Source organism: Phyllobates terribilis, unplaced genomic scaffold, assembly GCF_046119375.1.
Source record: "Phyllobates terribilis strain yellow unplaced genomic scaffold, ASM4611937v1 Scaffold_11__3_contigs__length_659146591, whole genome shotgun sequence".
NCBI lineage: Eukaryota > Metazoa > Chordata > Amphibia > Anura > Dendrobatidae > Phyllobates > Phyllobates terribilis.
Genome location: NW_027362771.1, coordinates 130,823,801 through 130,846,040, shown reverse-complemented (window position 1 = coordinate 130,846,040; position 22,240 = coordinate 130,823,801). Strand labels below are relative to the sequence as shown.

At 39.6% G+C, this 22,240-nt stretch overlaps 1 protein-coding gene across 11 annotated transcripts in view; it reads left to right on the top strand.

Moving 5' to 3' along the window:
* PPFIA2 (PTPRF interacting protein alpha 2) overlaps positions 1-22,240 on the top strand; it is a 446,534-nt gene that overhangs the window by 366,348 nt on the left and 57,946 nt on the right. For 7 of the 11 annotated variants that reach the window (XM_073651602.1, XM_073651604.1, XM_073651608.1 and 4 more), the window contains 3 exons: positions 3,221-3,351; positions 6,816-6,991; positions 11,752-11,845. In XM_073651602.1, coding sequence (XP_073507703.1) covers positions 3,221-3,351; positions 6,816-6,991; positions 11,752-11,845 — 401 coding nt within the window. The remainder of the gene's footprint in view (positions 1-3,220; positions 3,352-6,815; positions 6,992-11,751; positions 11,846-22,240) is intronic. The other 4 variants (XM_073651603.1, XM_073651607.1, XM_073651611.1 and 1 more) reach the window with 1 other exon arrangement.

Below are 22,240 nucleotides of genomic sequence, written 5' to 3'. Positions count from 1 at the left end.
GGAACAGATGGACCACAAAAACATGATTAGAATAGTATGCATTGAAAAAGGGTGGTTAACCCACAAACTCTCTGATTAGCAATTGTATATAGCCAATAAAGTGCAAATGCTTGAGCAGCTTTCAAGAGAGACCCCTTTGAGAATCCCTATGAATATATGTACAAAAGTTCAATGTAAATGCACAACCATAGAGTAAAATAGTGCTCGGAGGTATATGAAATGCCAATATTAGCTATTATTTAGATGGATGCATGAACATGCATACAATAGATGGATACCTATACAGGTGTGTGGGCTCCTTCACAATAAAGGCCCAGCCCTTTGATCCTTGTGACCAGATTTGAAGGTAGAAAGTCATACCGTAATAAAAAGGCTGCATAGAATGAATAAACACAAAGATGGTATTGATAGGTAGAGGGTCACAAAGATAACCTGAGTGTTGAGGCAGGGGTGTTGAGGCATCCCCCCCCCCCCTGCCTCAACACTCAGGTTATCTTTGTGACCCTCTACCTATCAATACCATCTTTGTGTTTATTCATATATATATATATATATATATATATATATATATATATATATATATATATATATATATATATATTTTTTTTTTAAATTATACATACAGGGTGGGCCATTTATATGGATACACCAAAATTAAATGGGAATGATTGGTGATATCAACTTCCTGTTTGTGGCACATTAGTATATGGGAGGGGGAAAACTTTTCCAGATGGGTGGTGACCATGATGGCCATTTTGAAGTTGGCCATTTTGGAACCAACTTTATTTTTTTCAATGGGAAGAGGGTCATGTGACACATCAAACATATTGAGAATTTCATAAGAAAAACAATGGTGTGCTTGGTTTTAACGTAACTTTATTCTTTCATAAGTTTTTTACAAGTTTATGACCACTTATAAAATGTGTTCAAAGTGCTGCCCATTGTGTTGGATTGTCAATGCTACCCTCTTCTCTCACTCTTGACACACTGATAGCATGGCAGAAGAAATGTTAGCACAGGCTTCCAGTATCCGTTGTTTCAGATGCTGCACATCTGAAACATCTTAAATTCTCAATAAGTTTGATGTGTCACATGACCCTCTTCCCATTGAAAAAAATAAAGTTGGATCCAAAATGCCCGACTTCAAAATGGGCGCCATAGTCACCATGTATCTGGAAAAGTTTTCCCCCTCACATATACTAATGTGTCACAAACAGGAAGTTGATATCACCAACCATTCCCATTTAATTTAGGTGTATCCATTTAAATGGCCCACCCTGTATATACATTGTATATATATATATATACAGTACAGACCAAAAGCTTGGACACACCTTCTCATTTAAAGATTTTTCTGTATTTTCATGATTTTGAAAATTGTACATTCACACTGAAGGCATCAAAAGTATGAATTAACACATGCGGAATTATATACTTAACAAAAAAGTGTGAAACAGCTGAAAATATGTCTTATATTCTAGGTTCTTCAAAGTAGCCACCTTTTGCTTTGATGACTGCTTTGCACACTCTTGGCATTCTCTTGATGAGCTTCAAGAGGTAGTCACCGGAAATGGTTTTCACTTCACAGGTGTGCCCTGTCAGATTTAATAAGTGGGATTTCTTGCTTTATAAATGGGGTTTGTACCATCAGTTGTGTTGTGCAGAAGTCAGGTGGATACACAGCTGATAGTCCTACTGAATAGACTCTTAGAATTTGTATTATGGCCAGAAAAAAGCAGCTAAGTAAAGAAAAACGAGTGACCATCATTACTTTAAGAAATGAAGGTCAGTCAGTCCAAAAAATTGGGCAAACTTTGAAAGTGTCCCCAAGTGCAGTTGCAAAAACCATCAAGCGCTACAAAGAAACTGGCTCACCTCAGGACCGCCCCAGGAAAGGAAGACCAAGAGTCACCTCTGCTTCTGAGGATAAGTTTATCCAAGTCACCAGCCTCAGAAATCGCAGGTTAACTGCAGCTCAGATTATAGACCAGGTCAATGCCACACAGAGTTCTAGCAGCAGACACATCTCTACAACAACTGTTAAGAGGAGACTTTGTGCAGCAGGCCTTCATGGTAAAATAGCTGCTAGGAAACCACTGGTAAGGACAGGCAACAAGCAGAAGAGACTTGTTTGGGCTAAAGAACACAAGGAATGGACATTAGACCAGTGGAAATCTGTGCTTTGGTCTGATGAGTCCAAATTTGAGATCTTTGGTTCCAACCACCGTGTGTTTGTGCGACGCAGAAAAGGTGAACGGATGGACTCTACATGCCTGGTTCCCACCGTGAAGCATGGAGGAGAAGGTGTGATGGTGTTGGGGTGCTTTGCTGGTGACACTGTTGGGGATTTATTCAAAATTGAAGGCATACTGAACCAGCATGACTACCACAGCATCTTGCAGTGGCATGCTATTCCATCCGGTTTGCGTTTAGTTGGACCATCATTTATTTTTCAACAGGACAATGACCCCAAACACACCTCCAGGCTGTGTAAGGGCTATTTGACCAAGAAGGAGAGTGATGGGGTGCTACGCCAGATGACCTGGCCTCCACAGTCACCAGACCTGAACCCAATCGAGATGGTTTGGGGTGAGCTTGACAGCAGAGTGATGGCAAAAGGGCCAACAAGTGCTAAGCATCTCTGGGAACTCCTTCAAGATTGTTGGAAGACCATTTCCGGTGACTACCTCTTGAAGCTCATCAAGAGAATGCCAAGAGTGTGCAGAGCAGTCATCAAAGTAAAAGGTGGCTTCTTTGAAGAACCTAGAATATGAGACATATTTTCAGTTGTTTCACACTTTTTTGTTAAGTATATAATTCCACATGTGTTAATTCATAGTTTTGATGCCTTCAGTGTGAATGTACAATTTTCATAGTCATGAAAATACAGAAAAATCGTTAAATGAGAAGGTGCGTCCAAACTTTTGGTTTGTACTATATATATATACATATATATACATATATATATATATACATATATATATATATATATATATATATATATATATATATATATATATATATATATATATATATATATATATATATATATATATATATATATACACATACATAATAGTTTAAATCATTGTGGCTAAAAAGTACCTGGAGAACAGTAGCTTCATATCACTGGAACATGTTCATGTACCTCTGACATTTTGATAGTCAGAATAGTAAAGGTTTCATAACTAAAGCTTTATTGAATTTGTTCTTCGTGTAGATTGCAATTGTAGAGGAAGATGGCCGGGAAGATAAAGCCACGATAAAATGTGAAACCTCCCCTCCTTCAACACCGCGTGCTCTCAGGATGACTCATACGCTACCATCTTCATATCACAATGATGCCAGAGGGTGAGATATGGACATTTTCAGACTTAATAAGTTGCTTTATCTTGGCTTTCAAATGGAAAGTGAAGGTCCACATTTATCAAAATTTCAAAATTTAATGAAAAGTTTACTGTTCTTATATTGTTTTTTTACAGTTTTTTATTGAACATAGAAAAAAATATGGAATTAAAAAGGATAAAATACTTGTAATCTATTTACAAAACCATAGGGATTAAATAAAAAAAAAGCATTTCACAACAGTTGGACACTTTTATACTGTGAAAGTACCTGATAGACACACACAGTATAGCAGAATAACAGATCTGAGAGTTAAATTTTTATATATAGAAAAATCGCCTTGGTTAGGCTTTCCTCATAGAGACAAGCAGAGGATCTGCCAAAGGCCGGGGTCACATGACCGTATATTCTCTCTTGGGAGCGAATCGGAACGATTATAATAAACTCGGCCCGATTCTGTCAGAGTTTGTTCAAAGTCTCAGCTTAGTGTGATCTGATTCTCTCAGATGACAGAATCGGAGCACAGGTATGGAGAAGATGGAGAACCTAATTTCTCCATCTTATCCATTGTTTTTGGCTTTGTAAACTGGACTTCACTCGAATGACATCCGAGTGCAGTCCGATTTTTCACACGCACCTATAACCTTGTATGGGTGTGCGTGATCCGGACTCCGGAGACACTCGCAGCATGCTGCAATTTTGACGAAAATGAGAAAATAATAGCAGATCTGCACTGCCCCATAATATAACATTGGGCTGAGTACTATCAGATAAAACATCACAAAGCACTCGGCCGTGTTATAGCGAGCCCAAATAGAGCTGAACAAAGCTGAAGAAGGGCAGCTCCCAGCTGAGTAATCTATGGAGGGAGGTCAATACTCAGACATCTATCAATCCAAAATGTTAACATGTCACTATCACAACATTGCAAAAGTGTTAAAAAAATTATAAACAATAAAGAAAAACTTAAAATTTTAAGTAAAATATAAATTGCAATCCCTTATTAACCACTCATTTACATTAGTTTATCTGTTACATGCAAAGTATTCAAAGCACTTATAAGCATCAAGTCTCAAATCAAAGCCTCATGGCATTATATACCCAGAAATACATACCAAAACACAACACACCCGATATACATTTTGCTTCAGCAGCTTCATTCATCCCTGGATACCCATTTCGCTTTAACGACTTCATCCCCAGGATGAAGCTGTTGAAACGAAACATGCATCGAATGTGGTGGAAGCCTGGTACCGGGACAGATGCATATTGTAGTTTGGTATATTTAATATTAAGCATTGTGGAGTGCTGTTTTAGGTCATTTCTATGCCATTGCATTTTTCAGGATTATTCTGATGTGTATTTATTGATGGGTTTCTACCCAATTTGCGTACTTAACCAAATCATTCGCCCACATCCTTCCTACTTTTGGTACGCTTGGTGGTTCATCTTAAGCTCCTACCATTTATGTGCACATCTATATACCTGCATATGTGCATTTTTACTGTATTCTGCTGCCCCCATGTGTATGCTCTACACATTGCAGCAATCTAGCTAGAAATCTACACTGTCCCACTAGTGAATATTATTTTTCCCATGTGTTTTTCTGTTTTTATCTAAAACTGACTTTTTGTAATTTAATAAAGTCTTGCATTTTCTTTAATATTCCTATATACAAGTTCTTCTCACTAAATTAGAATATCATCAAAAAGTTAATTTATTTCAGTTCTTCAATACAAAAAGTGAAACTCGTATATTATATAGAGTCATTACAAACAGAGTGATCTATTTCAAGTGTTTATTTCTGTTAATGTTGATGATTATGGCTTACAGACAATGAAAACACAAAAGTCATTATCTCAGTAAATTAGAATACTTTATAACAACAGCTTGAAAAAAATTTTTAAAATCTGAAATGTTGGCCTACTGAAATGTATGTTCAGTAAATGCACTCAATACTTGGTCAGGACTCCTTTTGCATCAATTACTGCATCAATGCGGCATGGCATGGAGATGATCAGCCTGAGGCATTGCTGAGGTGTTATGGAAGCCCAGGTTGCTTTGATAGCAGCCTTCAGCTTGTCTGCATTGTTGGGTCTGGTGTCTCTCATCTTCCTCTTGACAATACCCCATAGATTCTCTATGGGGTTAAAGTCAGGCGAGTTTGCTGGCCAATCAGGCACAGTGATACTGTTATTTTTAAACCAGGTATTGGTACTTTTGGCAGTGTGGACAGGTGCCAAGTCCTGCTGGAGAATGGAATTTCCATCTCCAAAAAGCTTGTCGGCAGAGGGAAGCATGAAGTGCTCTAAAATTTCCTGGTAGACGGCTGTGCTGACTTTGGTCTTGATAAAACACAGGGGTCCTACACCAGCAGATGACATGGTTTCCCAAACCATCACTGATTATGGAAACTTCACACTAAACCTCAAGCAGCTTGGATTGTGTGCCTCTCCACTCTTCCTCCAGACTCTGGGACCTTGATTTCCAAATGAAAATTGGAACTCTGAGACCTTGTGGAGTGTGTCAATGACTGCCTTCTGGACATCTGTCAAGTCAGTAGTCTTCTCCATGATTGTGGAGCCTACTGAAACAGACTAAGGGATATTTTTAAATGCTTGGGAAGCCTTTGTTTTTTGTTAATTATTTTAATTTACTGAGATAATGACTTTTGTGTTGTCATTGGCTGTAAGCCATAATGATCAACATTAACAGAAATAAACACTTGAAATAGATCACTCTGTTTGTAATGACTCTATATAATATATGAGTTTCACTTTTTGTATTGAAGAACTGAAATAAATTAACTTTTTGATGATATTCTAATTTAGTGAGATGCATCTGTATGTGATACAAGTATAGATTACAATTTTGCAAGATGTCTAATTTTTAAAGGATGGTGTATTCAACATATGAGCTTACATAAATGGCTATTTTACAGTATTTTTGGCCCTGTGAACCCACACACCAATTTAGGCCGAAACTACAATAGTTGGGAAGTTAGAAACTACAAATGAACAGAGATTAATTATTTGAAAAACTAAAATGAAAAACACCTGTGTCTACGAGCAAAAAAAGAGTGCTTGTCAAAATTTGTAGATGCAAGTTAATAACTATATTTAATTTATTAGTAACTCCATGAACAAACAAGGATAATTAAAGATGGTTAACTTGACAAGACCATGGATGTAAGCCTGATTGAGCACACACCCCAAAACCCACCCTACTAAGATAATGGCAATGCACATGAACATAAAGAAGAATATGCAGTGTCAGACCATAATTATTTAAAATAGTAGCCATCTATACCTTCTTCCAAGCACCACAGGTTCTATAATAGTGTGCTCAGTATCTTAGAATGATAATGTTGCATAAATGTACTTATCATATATTTCTATGTGTGTTCAATGTAATAAATACAAGTATTATATATACTGCTATGTTATAAAATTACCATTACTATTTTACAGAAGTTTGTCTGCAACACTTGAGCCTGATGTCCTCGGTCTAGTGAGTGCCAACAGCAGTCAAGACTCTCTCCACAAAGCTCCAAAGAAAAAAGGAATTAAGTCCTCCATTGGCAGATTGTTTGGTAAAAAAGAGAAGGCAAGACTTGGGCAGCTCAGTAAGGAATTTGGCCTCCAAGGTCATTGCTCTTTATTAAGATTATGTTACTTTATAATAGCATGGTTATATATGTTATAGATCTAATGGATCAGCACACTTGTGGCACAATGATATATAAACTCAAGTTAAGAGTTAAGTCTCCATACTCTGCTCTTTACCACAGAATTATAGAATGGTAGAGTTGGAAGGGACCTCCAGGGTCATCTGGTCCAACCCCTTGCTCAATGCAGGATTCACTAAACCATCTCAGACAGATGTCTGTCCAGCCTCTGTTTGAAGACTTCCATTGAAGGGGAACTCACCAACTCTCATGGCCGCCTGTTCCACTCATTGATCACCCTAACTGTCAAAAAGCTTATTTTCTAATATCTAATCTGTATCTTCTCCCTCTCAGATTCATCCCATTGTGTTTTAATGTCCAAAATTCTGAGCTAATTTCTTGACGAATCTTCATAGCAGCCTGACTCTTGTTTTTATCATACAGACCTTCAAATCCCTGTATAGGCATAGATGCGAACTACTGGTTAGTTTCTTGTTTTGTCCTGCTGCCAGGATGCGGGTGGAGGAGAACACAGTGGGTGCCCTCACCAGCTCTACCTTTAACACCCATTTTTCCTCTCTTCTCTCTTTATAATATCCTTAAACCTGTTCACGTTGGCTGTGTCACATCATTTTGTACACGTTAGTATATACTCAGAGGTGACCCTCCATGCCCTGGATTTACCTATTGTTTATACCTATCTTTGTGCTTATACTGTTAGATGGATTCTATACTTGTTTCTTCTCCCTTGAATCTTACACCTTCTCATTAAAAAGTACTAAAGAATTTAAAAAGAAGATAACATATTGCATTCAACCACCACTATTGGGCGAGTTTAGAAGCTGACTCCAATCTACGTTCTGATGTATAACAATTTGCAGTAAGAACATCCATACCTCAAAATGTTAATGCCGATAGCCAGTATTAGTGGCGGGTATACCGCATGTGCACCTGGTTCAGGGAGGGGCGCCCAGTTATAGTACAAGTTTGAAAATATAGAGACATTGCTGTGGCTTCTCCTCCAGTTATCATAAGGGTCTATGTACTTGTCTATGAGAGTGTCGTTCTGATTCTCATAGACTTACATTGAGAGCTTGTGACGTAGCTTCTGACTTCCGGACAGCTTCACTTACAAGATGGCATCGCAGGACCGGAGCGGTGCTGAAAAACAGTAAAAACGCTGGAATCTAAGTGATACATCGTTGGATTCAGGGTCTCTTTGCCTATATCATGCTGCTCTCAGAGGTGGTAGCAAAAACCTGCTGACAGATTCCCTTTAATCAGTAGATTAATAGCGTTATAAAGCTGTGTGACCATCACACTGACTGATAGCTGGCTCATCATCAGTCAGTGCGCGGGCGTAGTCGCCACTCACTGTGTACTGAAATAAAAGCAGAGCCACAATAAGAGGGATTAAAATTCCCCCCCAAAAAATCAAAAATTAACACCGCCAAAAAAGGGCAGCAGTGTTTACCTGCCCAGGTCTCAGAGCTAATCCGCTATCAGGATGCAGCAAACCCATGTAATAAAGATAATGGCAACACAGGTGCCAAATACTGATGAGTCAACCACTCACAACCTAGCAGTTCATGGAGGGGGTGATTGCTTAGTATTAAAATTGCACACAAAAAAAGGCTTGTATAGGGCGCTGGTCACACAAAAGTAGTGCACAGTGTCTGGCTTACAGCATATTAGTGACGCCCATACTATTAGATTAAGCGGGCTGCCAAGCGCTATATAAGTGCATCTTATGAGGACAGACACCCCAGATTATTAGGATGCAGCAAACCCATGTAATAAAGATAGCGGCAATACAGATGCAAAATACTGATGAGACAACCACTCACAACCTACTATCACTATGTACTGAGCGGTGACTAAAGCCGCGCTTCTATAACTGAAAGCCCGAGGCTGCTGGGAGGAATAAAGTTCATTTCCTCCCTGCAGCCAAGCTTTCAGTGCGGCAGCTGCATGGCTTTAGAACATTATTAACCTGCAGATTAACCCCATATCTGCATGTTAATAGTGTTTTTAGACATGTCAGGTTCCCTGTAAATTAACTGTTGGGATTATTAATATAATGAAATGGTTAATCAAATTGAGATTGTACATATTTACATGTGATATGGAAAAGTTGTATTCAGATTTGTTCTAGAGGTTCATGCGAGGAAATGTCCGTTAAATGCATCTAATTCCCTGCTCACATCTGGGTTTTTTTTTAGTCAAGTTGGAGGCATATGCTGACCTATTCCCTGTTGTATCTTCGGATTTGCCCATAGGCCCCAATGCACTTAGCGTAGTCTAAAAGAGGACCTTTGGCTTTACTCTAATCCCTACAATTACAATATATCATGCCATGGGATAAAGTAAAAAAAACATGTGTTTGTTTACTGAATCAATGAGCCATGTATCTGGGAATACTCCCAGTATATTCTATTTCTAGAGAAATGAACCATTAAATAAGTTGTTCACTACTTGGACAACTCCTTGTCATCCCCCACGCTTGATCCCGATAAAATAAAAAAGTTTATACTCCCCTCCCGTGCCGGCGCCATTCCCAAGGTGTCGGAACTCGCTTTCCCTGGGGCTCCTGTGCTGTTGTTGTGACACGTGACGCTGGCGCCCAATCAGCGCTGGTGTCACTGTCCCCGCCTCCTGACGAATTGAACATGAAGAGGAAGTCAGAGATCAGCTGCAACCTGGACTTCCTCTTCATGTTCGATTTGTCCGTGAGTCATGTGTCACAACAACAGCATAGGAGCCCCGGGAGCATGAGTGCTGACCCCGCTGGAACGGCGCCACCATGGGAGGTGGGTATAGGCTTTTTTATTTTATCAGGCTCAAACATTTAGTTCAAGAAAGCGCTGTCAAGTAGTGGACAACCCCTTTAACAGAGTCTAAATGGAGATGTTTTTGATGGCAAACACATGGATATGTGCAAGCCACATTTAGAGGAATGTGACAGTCATAGAACTTTCTGCAAACATCTTCCACATACCACATATGCAGTTAGGTCCAGAAATATTTGTACAGTGACCAAATCATCGTGATTTAGACTTTACAGGCCACTATTATGGATTTAATATGAAACATCTAAGATGTAATTGAAGTGCAGACTTTCAGGTTTAATTGAAGAAGTTGAGCAAAAATATCCTGTGAAATGTTTAGGAATTGCAACCATTTTTCTACAAAGCCTCCTCATTTCAGGGGCTCAAAAGTAATTGGACAAATGAATTTTACCATATATAAAATGTTCATTTTTAATACTTTGTAGAGAATCCTTTACAGGCAATGACTGCCTGAAGTCTGGAAGACATGGACGTCACCAAACGCTGGGTTTCCTCCTTTATGATGCTTTGTCAGGACTTTACTGTAGCTGACTTCAGATGTTGCTTGTTTGTGGGTCTTCAGACCTTGATTAATTGATGATGGATTAATGAGGGAATAGCTTATGCAGCCCACTAAAGAGCTTTTGAGAAAATTGTCCAATTACTTTTGGTCCTTTGAAAAAGAGGGAACTACATATTAAATTGCCGTAATTCCTAAACCTTTACTCCAATTAGGATGTGAATACCCTCACAGTAAGGCCATATTAACCTGTTCAGTATTTGTTTAGTATTTTACCTCAGTATTTGTAAGCCAAAACCAGGAGTGGGTGATAAATACAGAAGGGGTGACGTGTTTCTATTATACTTTTCCTCTGATTGTTCCCCTCCTGGTTTTGGCTTACACATGCTGAGGTAAAATACTGACCAAATACTGAACATGTGAAAGTAGCCTAAAGCTGAGCGTCTGCTCTTTAAGCCCATATTGATTATATAACAATACTTTGAGTATATTTTGGTAAACAGCTAAAATTCCAAAACTTGTGTCACTGTCGAAATATTTCTGGACCTAACATCTCTAAAAAGGGTATATTGCTTGTTGTTAACTTGTTCACCTCTCAGTCCACATCACAGCACTAAATCTACTGTATTTCTGTAATAAAATCTCGTAGCAGAGATCAATGTTTTTGAGCATATGTAGTACCAATAATTATTTTCAAAAGGCAGTAAAATTGGTATTATATAATTGTAATTGAAAATCTGCAAAATGTATTTCTCCTTTGACTTTAAGTCTTATGTCCTTCACCTATTGACCGAAAGAGGGCACTGTGACCATTATGCTCTACCATTCCCACAACTTATATTTTAAAGGGAATCTGTCAGCAGGCTTTGTAATCCGAATAAAGCAGGAGATAGAGGCTGAGACACAGAACTCAGGGATGTGTCACTTGTCAAAGTGCGTGCTGTTGTTTACTAACTGTGAAGGATTTATCACTATGAGTTTAATATTGCCAAACTAGTCCGGAAACTAAGCACCTTACTGTCTATGGAGAGACCCTTGTGTGGGCGGGGTTAGCTTCCTCAGCTCTGCTTCATTCTAAATCTAAAAGCTCTGATTGTGTGAGAACGGCTAAAATCGTTGGATTCGGCTTCTCTTTGCCTACATCAGGCTGCCTTCTGTTGAGGTAGCAAAAACCTGCTGCCTTTAATGAAAAGACCAACTATCAGACATCTCTGAGTTTTCCAATGGTGACACCATAAATTTCAGTGGTCAAAATATATTTAAAATCTAAATTCTATAAATTATCAAGGTCGTTATAAAATCACATAAAATAATGTCTATTTTTAAAATTGTCCATAGATATTTACACGCTCATTACCCAGATGAAATGACTTCATTTTACCTCAAAACAGGAGGGTTCATGGATTCTGATCTTGCAGCACAAGATTCTCTGGGGTTGAGCAAACTTGGAACTCAAGCAGAAAAAGACAGGAGACTTAAGAAAAAGTAAGTACTCTTGTTTACTGTGAATGTCCATGTATGGGGTTTAAAGCTGAATGTATTAAGTATTCTGAGAGCATAGATTAGAGTTGCCAACTGTCCAGAAATTCAAGGAAAATCCATAAAAAATGGGCACTTTTTTCCGTGTCCATAAAAAAATGTAAGACTTCTATGATTATTTTGAAGCTGCAAAAACGTATACCGATTATTTTGACTGTAATTATCATCAGTTTACAGTGAATGGAGCTGATATCTTCATATCAGAATTATGGGCGGCAGATATATCACTTATAAGTATATTTATTATGGTTTTCCAATGTGTCCATAAAAAATATTGTCTGTTTTTGGTAAGTCATCCAGAAAAAAATAAAAAGTCAAGTTGGCAACCCTGGGTATAATGAATAAATCTCACACAGCCACAGAAGCACAGTAGGACAATATAATAACCCTAGGTAGATGCTGACAATTACATTTATATTAATTCCATACATACTGTATATACATTTACAGATGCACACATACAGAAAATGAACCCACGCACATACTTCTCAGTGGTCCCATGATATTGCCAGTCAAACATAGTGTAAATATTACTGAGACAGTCATCCACATCGCCCAATAATGGAAAACATGTATTTCATCTACAGACACTATCAGCATGCCTCACAGGTTACTGTGAATAGGTTTACTTTCACCTAATACAATACCATGTAAAAAACACAGAAAATAAAAGAACCCCGGACCAACATATACATGGCTGACCAGGACTCGATATCAATTACACCTACAGAGCACCACAATGAGTCAACAAGGGCCACATGTGATCATTATATATAATCATTTTTAATAACAAAAAACATACAATTAAAAATACACACAAGAGCCGTGCTCAATAGCATTAGCACAAAGGGCTATTACCTTTCAATAATTACAGAGGTGATTGAATGGACTCACAACTAGAAAGAGGGCCAACGACAGTACAACATGAGTCAAATGGCAGTAAAGTTCCTTGATCCTCATAAATCGTATATAGTGAATGGTACGCCTAAATCCACACATACGGACCCACCAGCACTGCAACTGGCTATAAGGTGCTTCACTAGGTACTTCAAATCATATTCCCCATGTGAGGACAGCCAGAGCAATAACAGGTGAGGTCCGCCTGGGCGATCATGGCGACCAATTCCCACATAGTGTTTTTGAAACAGTTGAGCATGTCTTATCTGATAATCAGAATAATCATTATTCAAATAAACACAGTACCTCAAAATATGGACTAGAATGTAAAGATGCCTTACCCATGTGTCCTATGGCTGGACCTCGCACACATTTCGGTGTGCAAGACACCTTTTTCAAGGGGAGTATGTGGTCAGTGGTGTCAGAGTCATCCTTTTATCCTATGCATTCACCTGTCAGGAGTTAATCAGGATGGAGCCGTAAGTACTGCGCATGTGCCCGGGTCCCGGCGTTGCGGCCTGCACCGCATCCGGGTCATCGCGGTGACGCGCATGGGCCAGGGGGTGAACTTCCCATGACTCTACTGTGCGTGTCCCACGCAACCGCCGGAGGCAGCACGTCGACGCACGGACATCACGGTGCATGTGCTCATCCGACGCCATCTAAATGAAGTCCACAGATGGTGCCATTTTGTGCAGGTCCAAATATCCGGTTCATATACTCCATGTAACATATATATTAGTAACTACCCTGATCCATACATCCATATATGAATAATAATCATTGATTACAGAAAAAATTCATCAATCGTTATAACAAATATAGAAGTGCATATTTGATATCCCTTCATGCAAAAAAAGGGGCAAAACGGACAAATATCTCTAAATGCCCATATACCTCCATATCAGGCCAATCTTGCACATATTCCCATCTTGTACACTTATGTAATAAAAGTACATAAGGAACACATATCCCTATGCCAATATATAAACTTGATAGAGAAGTTAAGAGATGGAATATAGCATTATTAATTCATTGGTTGGTTGTCACATTGGTACAAGTATGCATCCAATCAATAATTATTCAAACATGTCAATTTGTATGTAAACATAGTCACTCATATGTCTTAACATGCACATCAGAACCAGATGAATATGTTCGGATGGCGCCGCTCATGATGAAACAATCCCGAGAATGGGATCCCGAGTACTTGACCCCTGAATTGGTTATGCTTGGCAGGAAAAAAGAAGAAGTCATAAGATTCGCAAGACACCAATGTTCTAGAATATAACAAGAGACACAACAAAATGAAAATCAAATAATGTTAAAAAAAAATATCACAAACAATGGGAACCTCAGATAAATGGGGAAAAGCTCAACTTTTCATTTAGCCCTTTTGGTGCCATGGTGTCGAGGGTTACGATCCACCGACATTCCGTTTGTGCTAGTAACCGTTTCAGATCATCCCCTCTAATGCCACAGTGGAGCCTGTCTATGCCACGTACTTTAAATGAAGTGGGATCACAACTATGAAAGTGTTTGCAATGTTTTGGAATAGTCTTCAGCAATGTCGGGTCAAGGACCTCCCTGGCTGCCAGGATGTGTCTCACATGCTTCCTTGTTCGAACACGTAATTACCTTGTGGTGAGGCCCACATAAATTAGATTGCATGCACAAGTGGCGTAAACTACATACATTGAGCTGCATTAAATGTGATGGGTAATCCGATACTGTTTTTTACTGTCAGAAGACTCAAAGTCAAATGCCCTCACCATATTTTTACAAGCCAGGTAATCACCGCATGGGGAAAAGCCCCATCTGGGGCCCCTAGTGCCGGACAAGGGAGACGTGTTGGCCACATAGTGCTTCCTTACCAGAAGGTCTCTGATATTCTTAGTTCGTCTGGCGGTCAGTTGTGGTCTATCTGATAAAGTCACGGCTAACGTGGAGTCCGTCTTGAGTATATCCCAGTGTTTCTCCAGAATATGGCGACTAGTGTCCCACTGGCAATTAAAGGTGGAAATAAATCTCACAGTGTGATCCTGTTTTTCAATCACATTTTTATTCAATAAACTCAACCTTGTGGTATGTTTAGCCCTGCAGTATCCTCTTTCAATGTACCTTTTGCTGTACCCTCGGGATAAGAGTCTCTCCCTGAGGTCCTCAGCCTGATGTTCAAATTTCTCATCTGAGGAGCATATCCTCCTCACTCTTAAGAATTGGCCTGTTGGAATGGCTCTAATTTTTGATATATTGTGTGCCGAGGATGCATGCAACAGTGCATTGACCGAGGTCTCCTTTCTAAACACGTCTGTATGTATAAACCCGTCATCTGCCACAATTAAATGAATGTCAAGAAAATCAATCCTTTGTTTATGGCATTTAAATGTGAGCTTGATGTTGGAGCTGTTGTAGTTCAAAGAGACCACAACCTCACCCAATTCCTCTTCTGTTCCTTGCCAGATTATAAAGAGATCATCAATATATCTATACCAGCACTGCACATGGGAGGCGGCGTGGGCGCTATCGCAGGCAACCTCCCTCTCCCAAAACCTGAGAAAAAGGTTAGCATAAGACTGCGTGCACGCCGCGCCCATGGCTTTGCCCTGTTTTTGAAGGAAGGATCTATCTTTGAACATAAAGAAATATTGAGTCAATATGAACCGCAACAGCTCCAAGATCAGGCCACACATGTACTGCCTCCAGACCATCCACATGACGTATACTCGCATAGAAGAACTCCACGTCAGCCGTTACTAGTAACATATCAGACTCCATGAATAGACCATCCACCTTCACCTGGGCGTCCAGCATGTCCCTGACATAGGAGGGCAGCAGCTGCATTAATGGATATAAGTAATGTTCAACAAATTTACAGACTGGGTCGCATAGATCTTCTATGCCAGAGACAATTGGACACCCAGGTGGATTGCACAAATCTTTGTGCACCTTTGGGAGTAGATAAAAGGTGGGTATTAGACCATCCAAAACCTTTTTAGGGATAATGTCTTGATCTACAGTCTTTTCAAGAATACTGCATAGTTCTTTGGAATAAGCTCCCAATGGATTATGGGTGAGTGGGGTATATATGTCCCTATTCTTCAACTGCTTAAATGCCTCCTTCTCATAAAGGTGGGTCGGCCAGACAATGACGTTTCCCCCCTTTTCTGCTGGTTTATTTCAATGTACTTCATGGACAATAATTCCTTCAGTGCAACACGTTGTTGTCGAGTAAAATTGTCTTGATATTTAGCACTTGATATTTAACGAAACTCCTTTGTCACATCTTAGTAAAGATCTTCGGACACAGAGACAAGGGAGGAAACGTCGTCGATCTGGGAAGTGAGAACCTAGGAAACCCACCTGTGTGATAGGAGGATTGTTCCTTTCATAGATCCTCAAGTACAGAAAGGTCTTCCAATTCTTCTTTGGTCTTAAAACCCTGGTGACACTTAGTTTTCATATGTAGTCTCTTAAGTATCAATTTCCTCAAAAATAGATGCAAATCTTTCATAGCTGTGAAGAAATTAAAATTATTAGTGGGCACAAAGTTTAGCCCTAAGCATGACACTTCACGTTGCGCATCAGAGAGGGTGTAGGGCGAGAGGTTGGTTACCTCTAAATTGCTCCTTTGTTTTTCTTTCACGATGTTGTGGTGCATGTTTATTATATTTATTTGTACTTTTCCCCTGATTAGATTTTAAATGTCGGGATATCTGGTTGGCCTCGGTAGATCCCCCTGCTTGTATATTCTCTTCACATGAAGAGATGGAAGAGAAGGATCCCGATCTAATAGACACTGATCTGGATTTGAAATGTGTTTTCCTCCATCTATAGACATGTTTATTCTGAAAGTCCAATACATCGCGTTGATATTTTTTTTGTTTTTATGGACAAGATATCTTTTTCCCATTTCTTAAAATCTTTGTCTAAGTCCATATTAAACAATGCCAAAGATTCAGGGGACAATAGTTTCTTTAATTCACCCTGCAGTGTATTTATCTCCAGATCCAATTCACATAATGTACTCTCATTGGATTGAATAAGTAGTACCACAAATCCTTTTGAGCAGGTCGAGGCTAATCGTTCCCAGTTGTCTTTGAAAGTATCATCAACAATCGGCAAGGAGGGGAATACCTGCACATGCAACCTTCTTGGTATCAATCCCCTCATTACATATTTGTCCAGGAAAGATTTGTTCCACCATAGTAGCATTCTTTTATTGAGCAATTCCTCCAGTCTGTTGGTGAGGTCCCTTGTTTCTGTACTATTAGAATCTAAAACCATGTTGGGGCCATTACCGAACACCTCATTGATCTGTTCAAGCCATGCTTGTTCACGTGACTTAAAATCCATGCAGAAAAATGCAGAAAATGAACCCACGCACATACTTCTCAGTGGTCCCATGATATTGCCAGTCAAACATAGTGTAAATATTACTGAGACAATCATCCACATTGCCCAATAATACAAAACATGTATTTCATATACAGACACTATCAGCATGGCTCAGTGAATGTCGGGTTACTGTGAATAGGTTTACTTTCACCTAATACAATACCATGTAAAAAACATGTAGGAATTGTAGGTGGAATCTCTAACTTTATAGTGTGAAAACATACTGTCAGTGTGCTGTCTGTCTGGAAGATGCCTCTTTATCCCATAGATCCCACATAAAATAATTTCTGTAGATGTCAAGGAATTTAAAGGGAACCTGTCACCGGAAATAACGCTGTTAAACTGCAGATATGCGGTTAATAGCGTTATTATGCTGCCCTGCGCCTGCGCAGATCCAAATGCAGCAGTGAGAAAGTAAACTTTGTTCTTCCCGCCAGCATTCAGTTTCAATCATCGAGGTGAGGGACGCGCCGGTTCAGTCACCCCTCTGACAATACAGAGCGGCCGCTGTAACTGCACCCCCGGTCCTGACTGACAGCCGGCCCCAATGCAGAGGGAGTGTCAGGCAGAGCTGGGGGCGCGGTTACAGCGGCCGCTCTGTATTGTCAGAGGGGTGACTGAACCCATGTTTCCCCCACCTCTATGACTGAATACTGAATGCTGGCGGGGAGAATAAAGTTTATTTTCTCTCTGCAGCAATCGGCTACGTGCAGTCGCCGGGCAGCATAATAACGCTGTTAACATGCAGATTAACCGCATACCTGCAGGTTAATAGCATGATTTCTGGTGACAGGTTCCCTTTAAAAAAGCATTGTATTTTGCCTGTAGGTTTTCAGTGGCATAGCCTGGCCCGTAACAGCTGGCACTACTGCTAGGGAAATAGTTCTACCACGGTACTTTTCAGTGAGCCATGCTGTTAACTTGTTAAATGCTGCTGTCAATTGACAGTGGCAATAATAGTATGAGATCTCGGGGGTGCGCTGTTATAATAACCCATTAATTCCCCTGCAGTGTGTTTGCAGAATGCCAATGGGTTGCTATTACAATTGGGGATATGCTGAAGACCCCTGTACCTGCCCTGATGGTGCCTCTATAAAGACCTGCCAGTGGAAAAAAATGTTTTTTACTGTATAATGCAATACAATTGTATTGATGTATATAGTAGAAGCGATGAAATGATCACCGGCTCAAGTCACCTAGGAGGATTAAAAAATGAAAAGCAAAAAAAAATGTTTAAAATTTAAAAAAAAAAAAAAAAAAAGGATTATACAGGTATTCTGAAAGCTTCTCAAAGTAAATGAACCAGTTTTATCAGGTTTAAATGATCTATTTAAGGAACCCGATGGGTTTCATGCTGTGCAAATCACAGGCAGCATGTATCAGGATCAGGCTGTCTAATTACAAAATTGAGCGGTATTTTAGAGAAGACATATTTTAAACAGGAGCTAGGAATGATGGGACTAGTAAGTAGAGAGGGTCCCATCAGTTTTGTTCTGCTTGGCTCTGCCTGTTTGACAGGTCTCTCCCTATAGGAGAAGCTTGCATGTTACATTTGGTGAGCTTGTCCCATGCAGCACATGGTTCCTTTCATTAATGTTTGTATTGTGTAATCTAGTGAGAGATTTTTTACAGAAAAATTAAAACTTTGTTACTTTTTGTGTACGCACCTGACCTGCATCTAATTTTCAATGTGATTCACAACCAAAGTTCGGTCCTTTCCTGAGATGGGCATCTGCGTTTTTTTATTTTCAAATTATTCTATTGGGAATTTGTCAGGATTTATCTGTCACCAACGACAGCTGCGAAAGAAAAAGAAGCAAAACCGTCCAAGAAATGAAATCCCTATCAAAAGTTTAAATTGTGGAGAGTTGTAGATATGGTGTGCGAAAGTGGAGTTTTCCTTTAATGTGCTTAATACAGTAAGGCTTCTGTTACAAACTATTTTTTTCATCTCGGAAGGACCATTTTTCTGGTTATCTTCTTCATCAATTTCTTGGAAGTAGGAAGCCTGTAATCTAAGAGCACTGAGAGCATAATTATATCAGTCTCAGATTAAAGCCAACAATTCCCTACAGACTATTACTTCCTTCATAAAACCCCTTTGACTAGAAAGTCATGATATTAAAATGTAATTACTTCCATCATAATGTAGAGGATTTAAATGTAACAATATTAAGTAAATGTTATAGTATGGGTCACCTTCTAATATATGTTGAATCTAATATATTCATGTATGTGTAATATTATATTATATATAATGTTATATAATACATTAATAATATATAAACACACATATATACACACATATGCAGTTCTGTGCAATAGTTCCAAGCAGGTGTGGAAAAAATGCCCCAAAGTAATAATGCTTTCAAAAATAGAAATGTTAATCATTTATTTTTATCAATTAACAAAATGCAAAGTGGATTAACAAAAGAGAAATCTAAATCAAATCAATATTTGATTTAAAGGGTTTGTCCGTCTTTAGACTACAAGTGTGCAGTCACTCTCTCTTACTGTAGACTTGTGAATCCTCTCATGGTGCTCACTGCATGCTGTGAAGATCCTCCGGTGCCGGCGCCGGGAGAGAACGGTCATGTGAACTCAAGCTTACCATTTGAATACTTCCGACCACTTTCCATCTAGACTGTGTCCGGCCTCGCTCAATACACTTGAATTGAGCGAGGCCATGCCCAATGCATTGGCACGTGGCTGCATATATGCAAATCATATACTTGCGGTCATGCGCCCAATGCCGACACCGGAGAATGCTCGCAGTGCGTGCGATATGAGGATTCACAAGTCTGCAATCTCACAGAGTGACTGAAGACTTGTACTCTAAGGCTGGACAACCCCTTTGCCTTCAAAATTGTTTTTGAATTAACATGGTAGAGACGTTGTTTCACACATTTTGGAGAACTAACTATAGATCTTCTGTGTATGTAGACATGTGCAAATCCTTATTTCTCTTCATGTTATCCCATACAGACTTGAAGATGTTGAGGTCAGGACTCTGTGGGGGCCACATCATCACTTCCAGGACTCCTTGTTTTTCTTTATGCCGAAGATAGTTCTTAAAGATACTAGCTGTATGTTTGGGATCGTTGTCCTGCTGCAGAATTTTGAGACAATCAGTCGCCTCCCTGATGGCATGCCATGATGTACAAGTATCTGCCTGCATTTTTTTAGTATTGAAGACACTAATCCTGACCAAATTCCCAATTCCAATGAACTTCAAACTTGCAAGGAACCTCCACCATGCTTTACTGTTGCCTGCAGACACTCACTATTGTACCACTTTCCAGCCCATTGGCAAAAAAACTGCCTTCTGTTATAGCAGAATATTGCACATTTTGACCAATCAGTCTAGAGCATCTACTACCATTTTTCTGCACCCCAATTCCTATGCTTTCTTGAAAAGTTGCTTCACTTGGCCTTATTTTCAAGTCGTAGGTGAGGATTTGACTATAATTCTTTCATGAAGACCACTTCTGGCCAGACTTCTCCAAACAGTAGATGGGTGTAGCTATATCTCAGCACTGAGTTGATGGCACTGCTGGACATCTTCCGATCTTGAAGGGAAGTAAGCATGATGAGTCTTTCAACTGCTGCACAAAGTGTCCTTGGCCGACCACTGCATATCAGCGTTGCCCATTTTTGGGGTCCTCAATGCTGAGAAATACAGGCAGATACTTACTCATTATGCAATACCATCAGAGAAGTGTCTGATTGTCTTCAAATTTATTCTACAGCAGGACAATGACCCCAAGCATACAGCCAATGTCATTAAGAATTATTTTCAGCAAAAAGAACAACAAGGAGTCCTGGAAGTGATGATATGGCCCCCATGGAGCCCTGATCTCTGCATCATCTAATGTATCTGGGATTACATGAAAAGTCGGAAGTATTTATGCAAGCCTACATCTACAGAATATCTGTGGTTTGTTCTCCAAGATGTTTGAAGCAACCAATATTCCTACAAAAACTTTGTGCAAATGAACCTAGGAGAGTTGACACACACCAACACGTACAGTATATATCTTAATGTTTTAATGCAGGAAACGGTTTTATTTAAATGTTTTCTTTCACAGGTTACTGATTTTAAGGGATATACATAAAGTTTTCAATGTCATCAGGCATTTTATTTTAAGACAGCATGGTATAGTGCTTGTTGTCTTTAACCTGCTCCTTCCTATCCTTTGTAACAGAGTACATTGGCAGAAACCTCTGGCTTCCGTCTCAATAGTTGCTAACACCAATGTGATTATGGAGAGGGGATCCTTGTGATTTTTTTAAAAGCCCATAGGAATAGGATGTGAGGTTTATCTGAGCTAGTCACCTCTGCTCATGTATCCTTTGGAAGCAGCATGGGCAGCCTCTATGATGCATATGTCCTTGACTTGGTAGAATTTCTGCACAAGGAAATAAACTTTCCTGCTGAGATTTTATGTATAGATATTTTACTGTAAAGAATTTCATGAATTCTAGGAAAGCTATAGAAAAGGTCAATCTTTTTACTACTTTTAAGCTGGGTGCCCACGTAGCGTTTTTCAAGCGTTTATGCTGCGGAATTTCCGCAGCGTAAACGCTTGTGAAACGCTAGGTAATCCGCACCCCATGGTCCCCAAGGGGATTCCGCATGTTCTATGCACATGCTGCGGATTTTTCCGCAGCGTTTATGCTGCGTACAAAAATCCGCAGCATGTCATTTAATTTTGCGGAAGCGCAGCGGAATGGCCGCCATTGACTTGCATTGAAACGCATAGAATGCGCGTCTGTACATTTCTACAAGCTAATTCTATGCGTCTCTATGTGCGGATGGTACCCAGTTCTGGAGGAGAGGAGACTCTCATCCAGACCTGGGTACCATTGTACCTGTAAAAAAAAGAATAAAATAATAAATAAAGTTTATACTCACCTTTCCGAAGGCTTCTCTGCATGCCGGCATCGCTGAAGGACCTTCGGTGACGTCACAGTCATGTGACCGCAGGCCCTTCACCGCTCTGTCTCGCGATATGCCGGCTGCCAGGAACCAGACAGGAAGGAGCG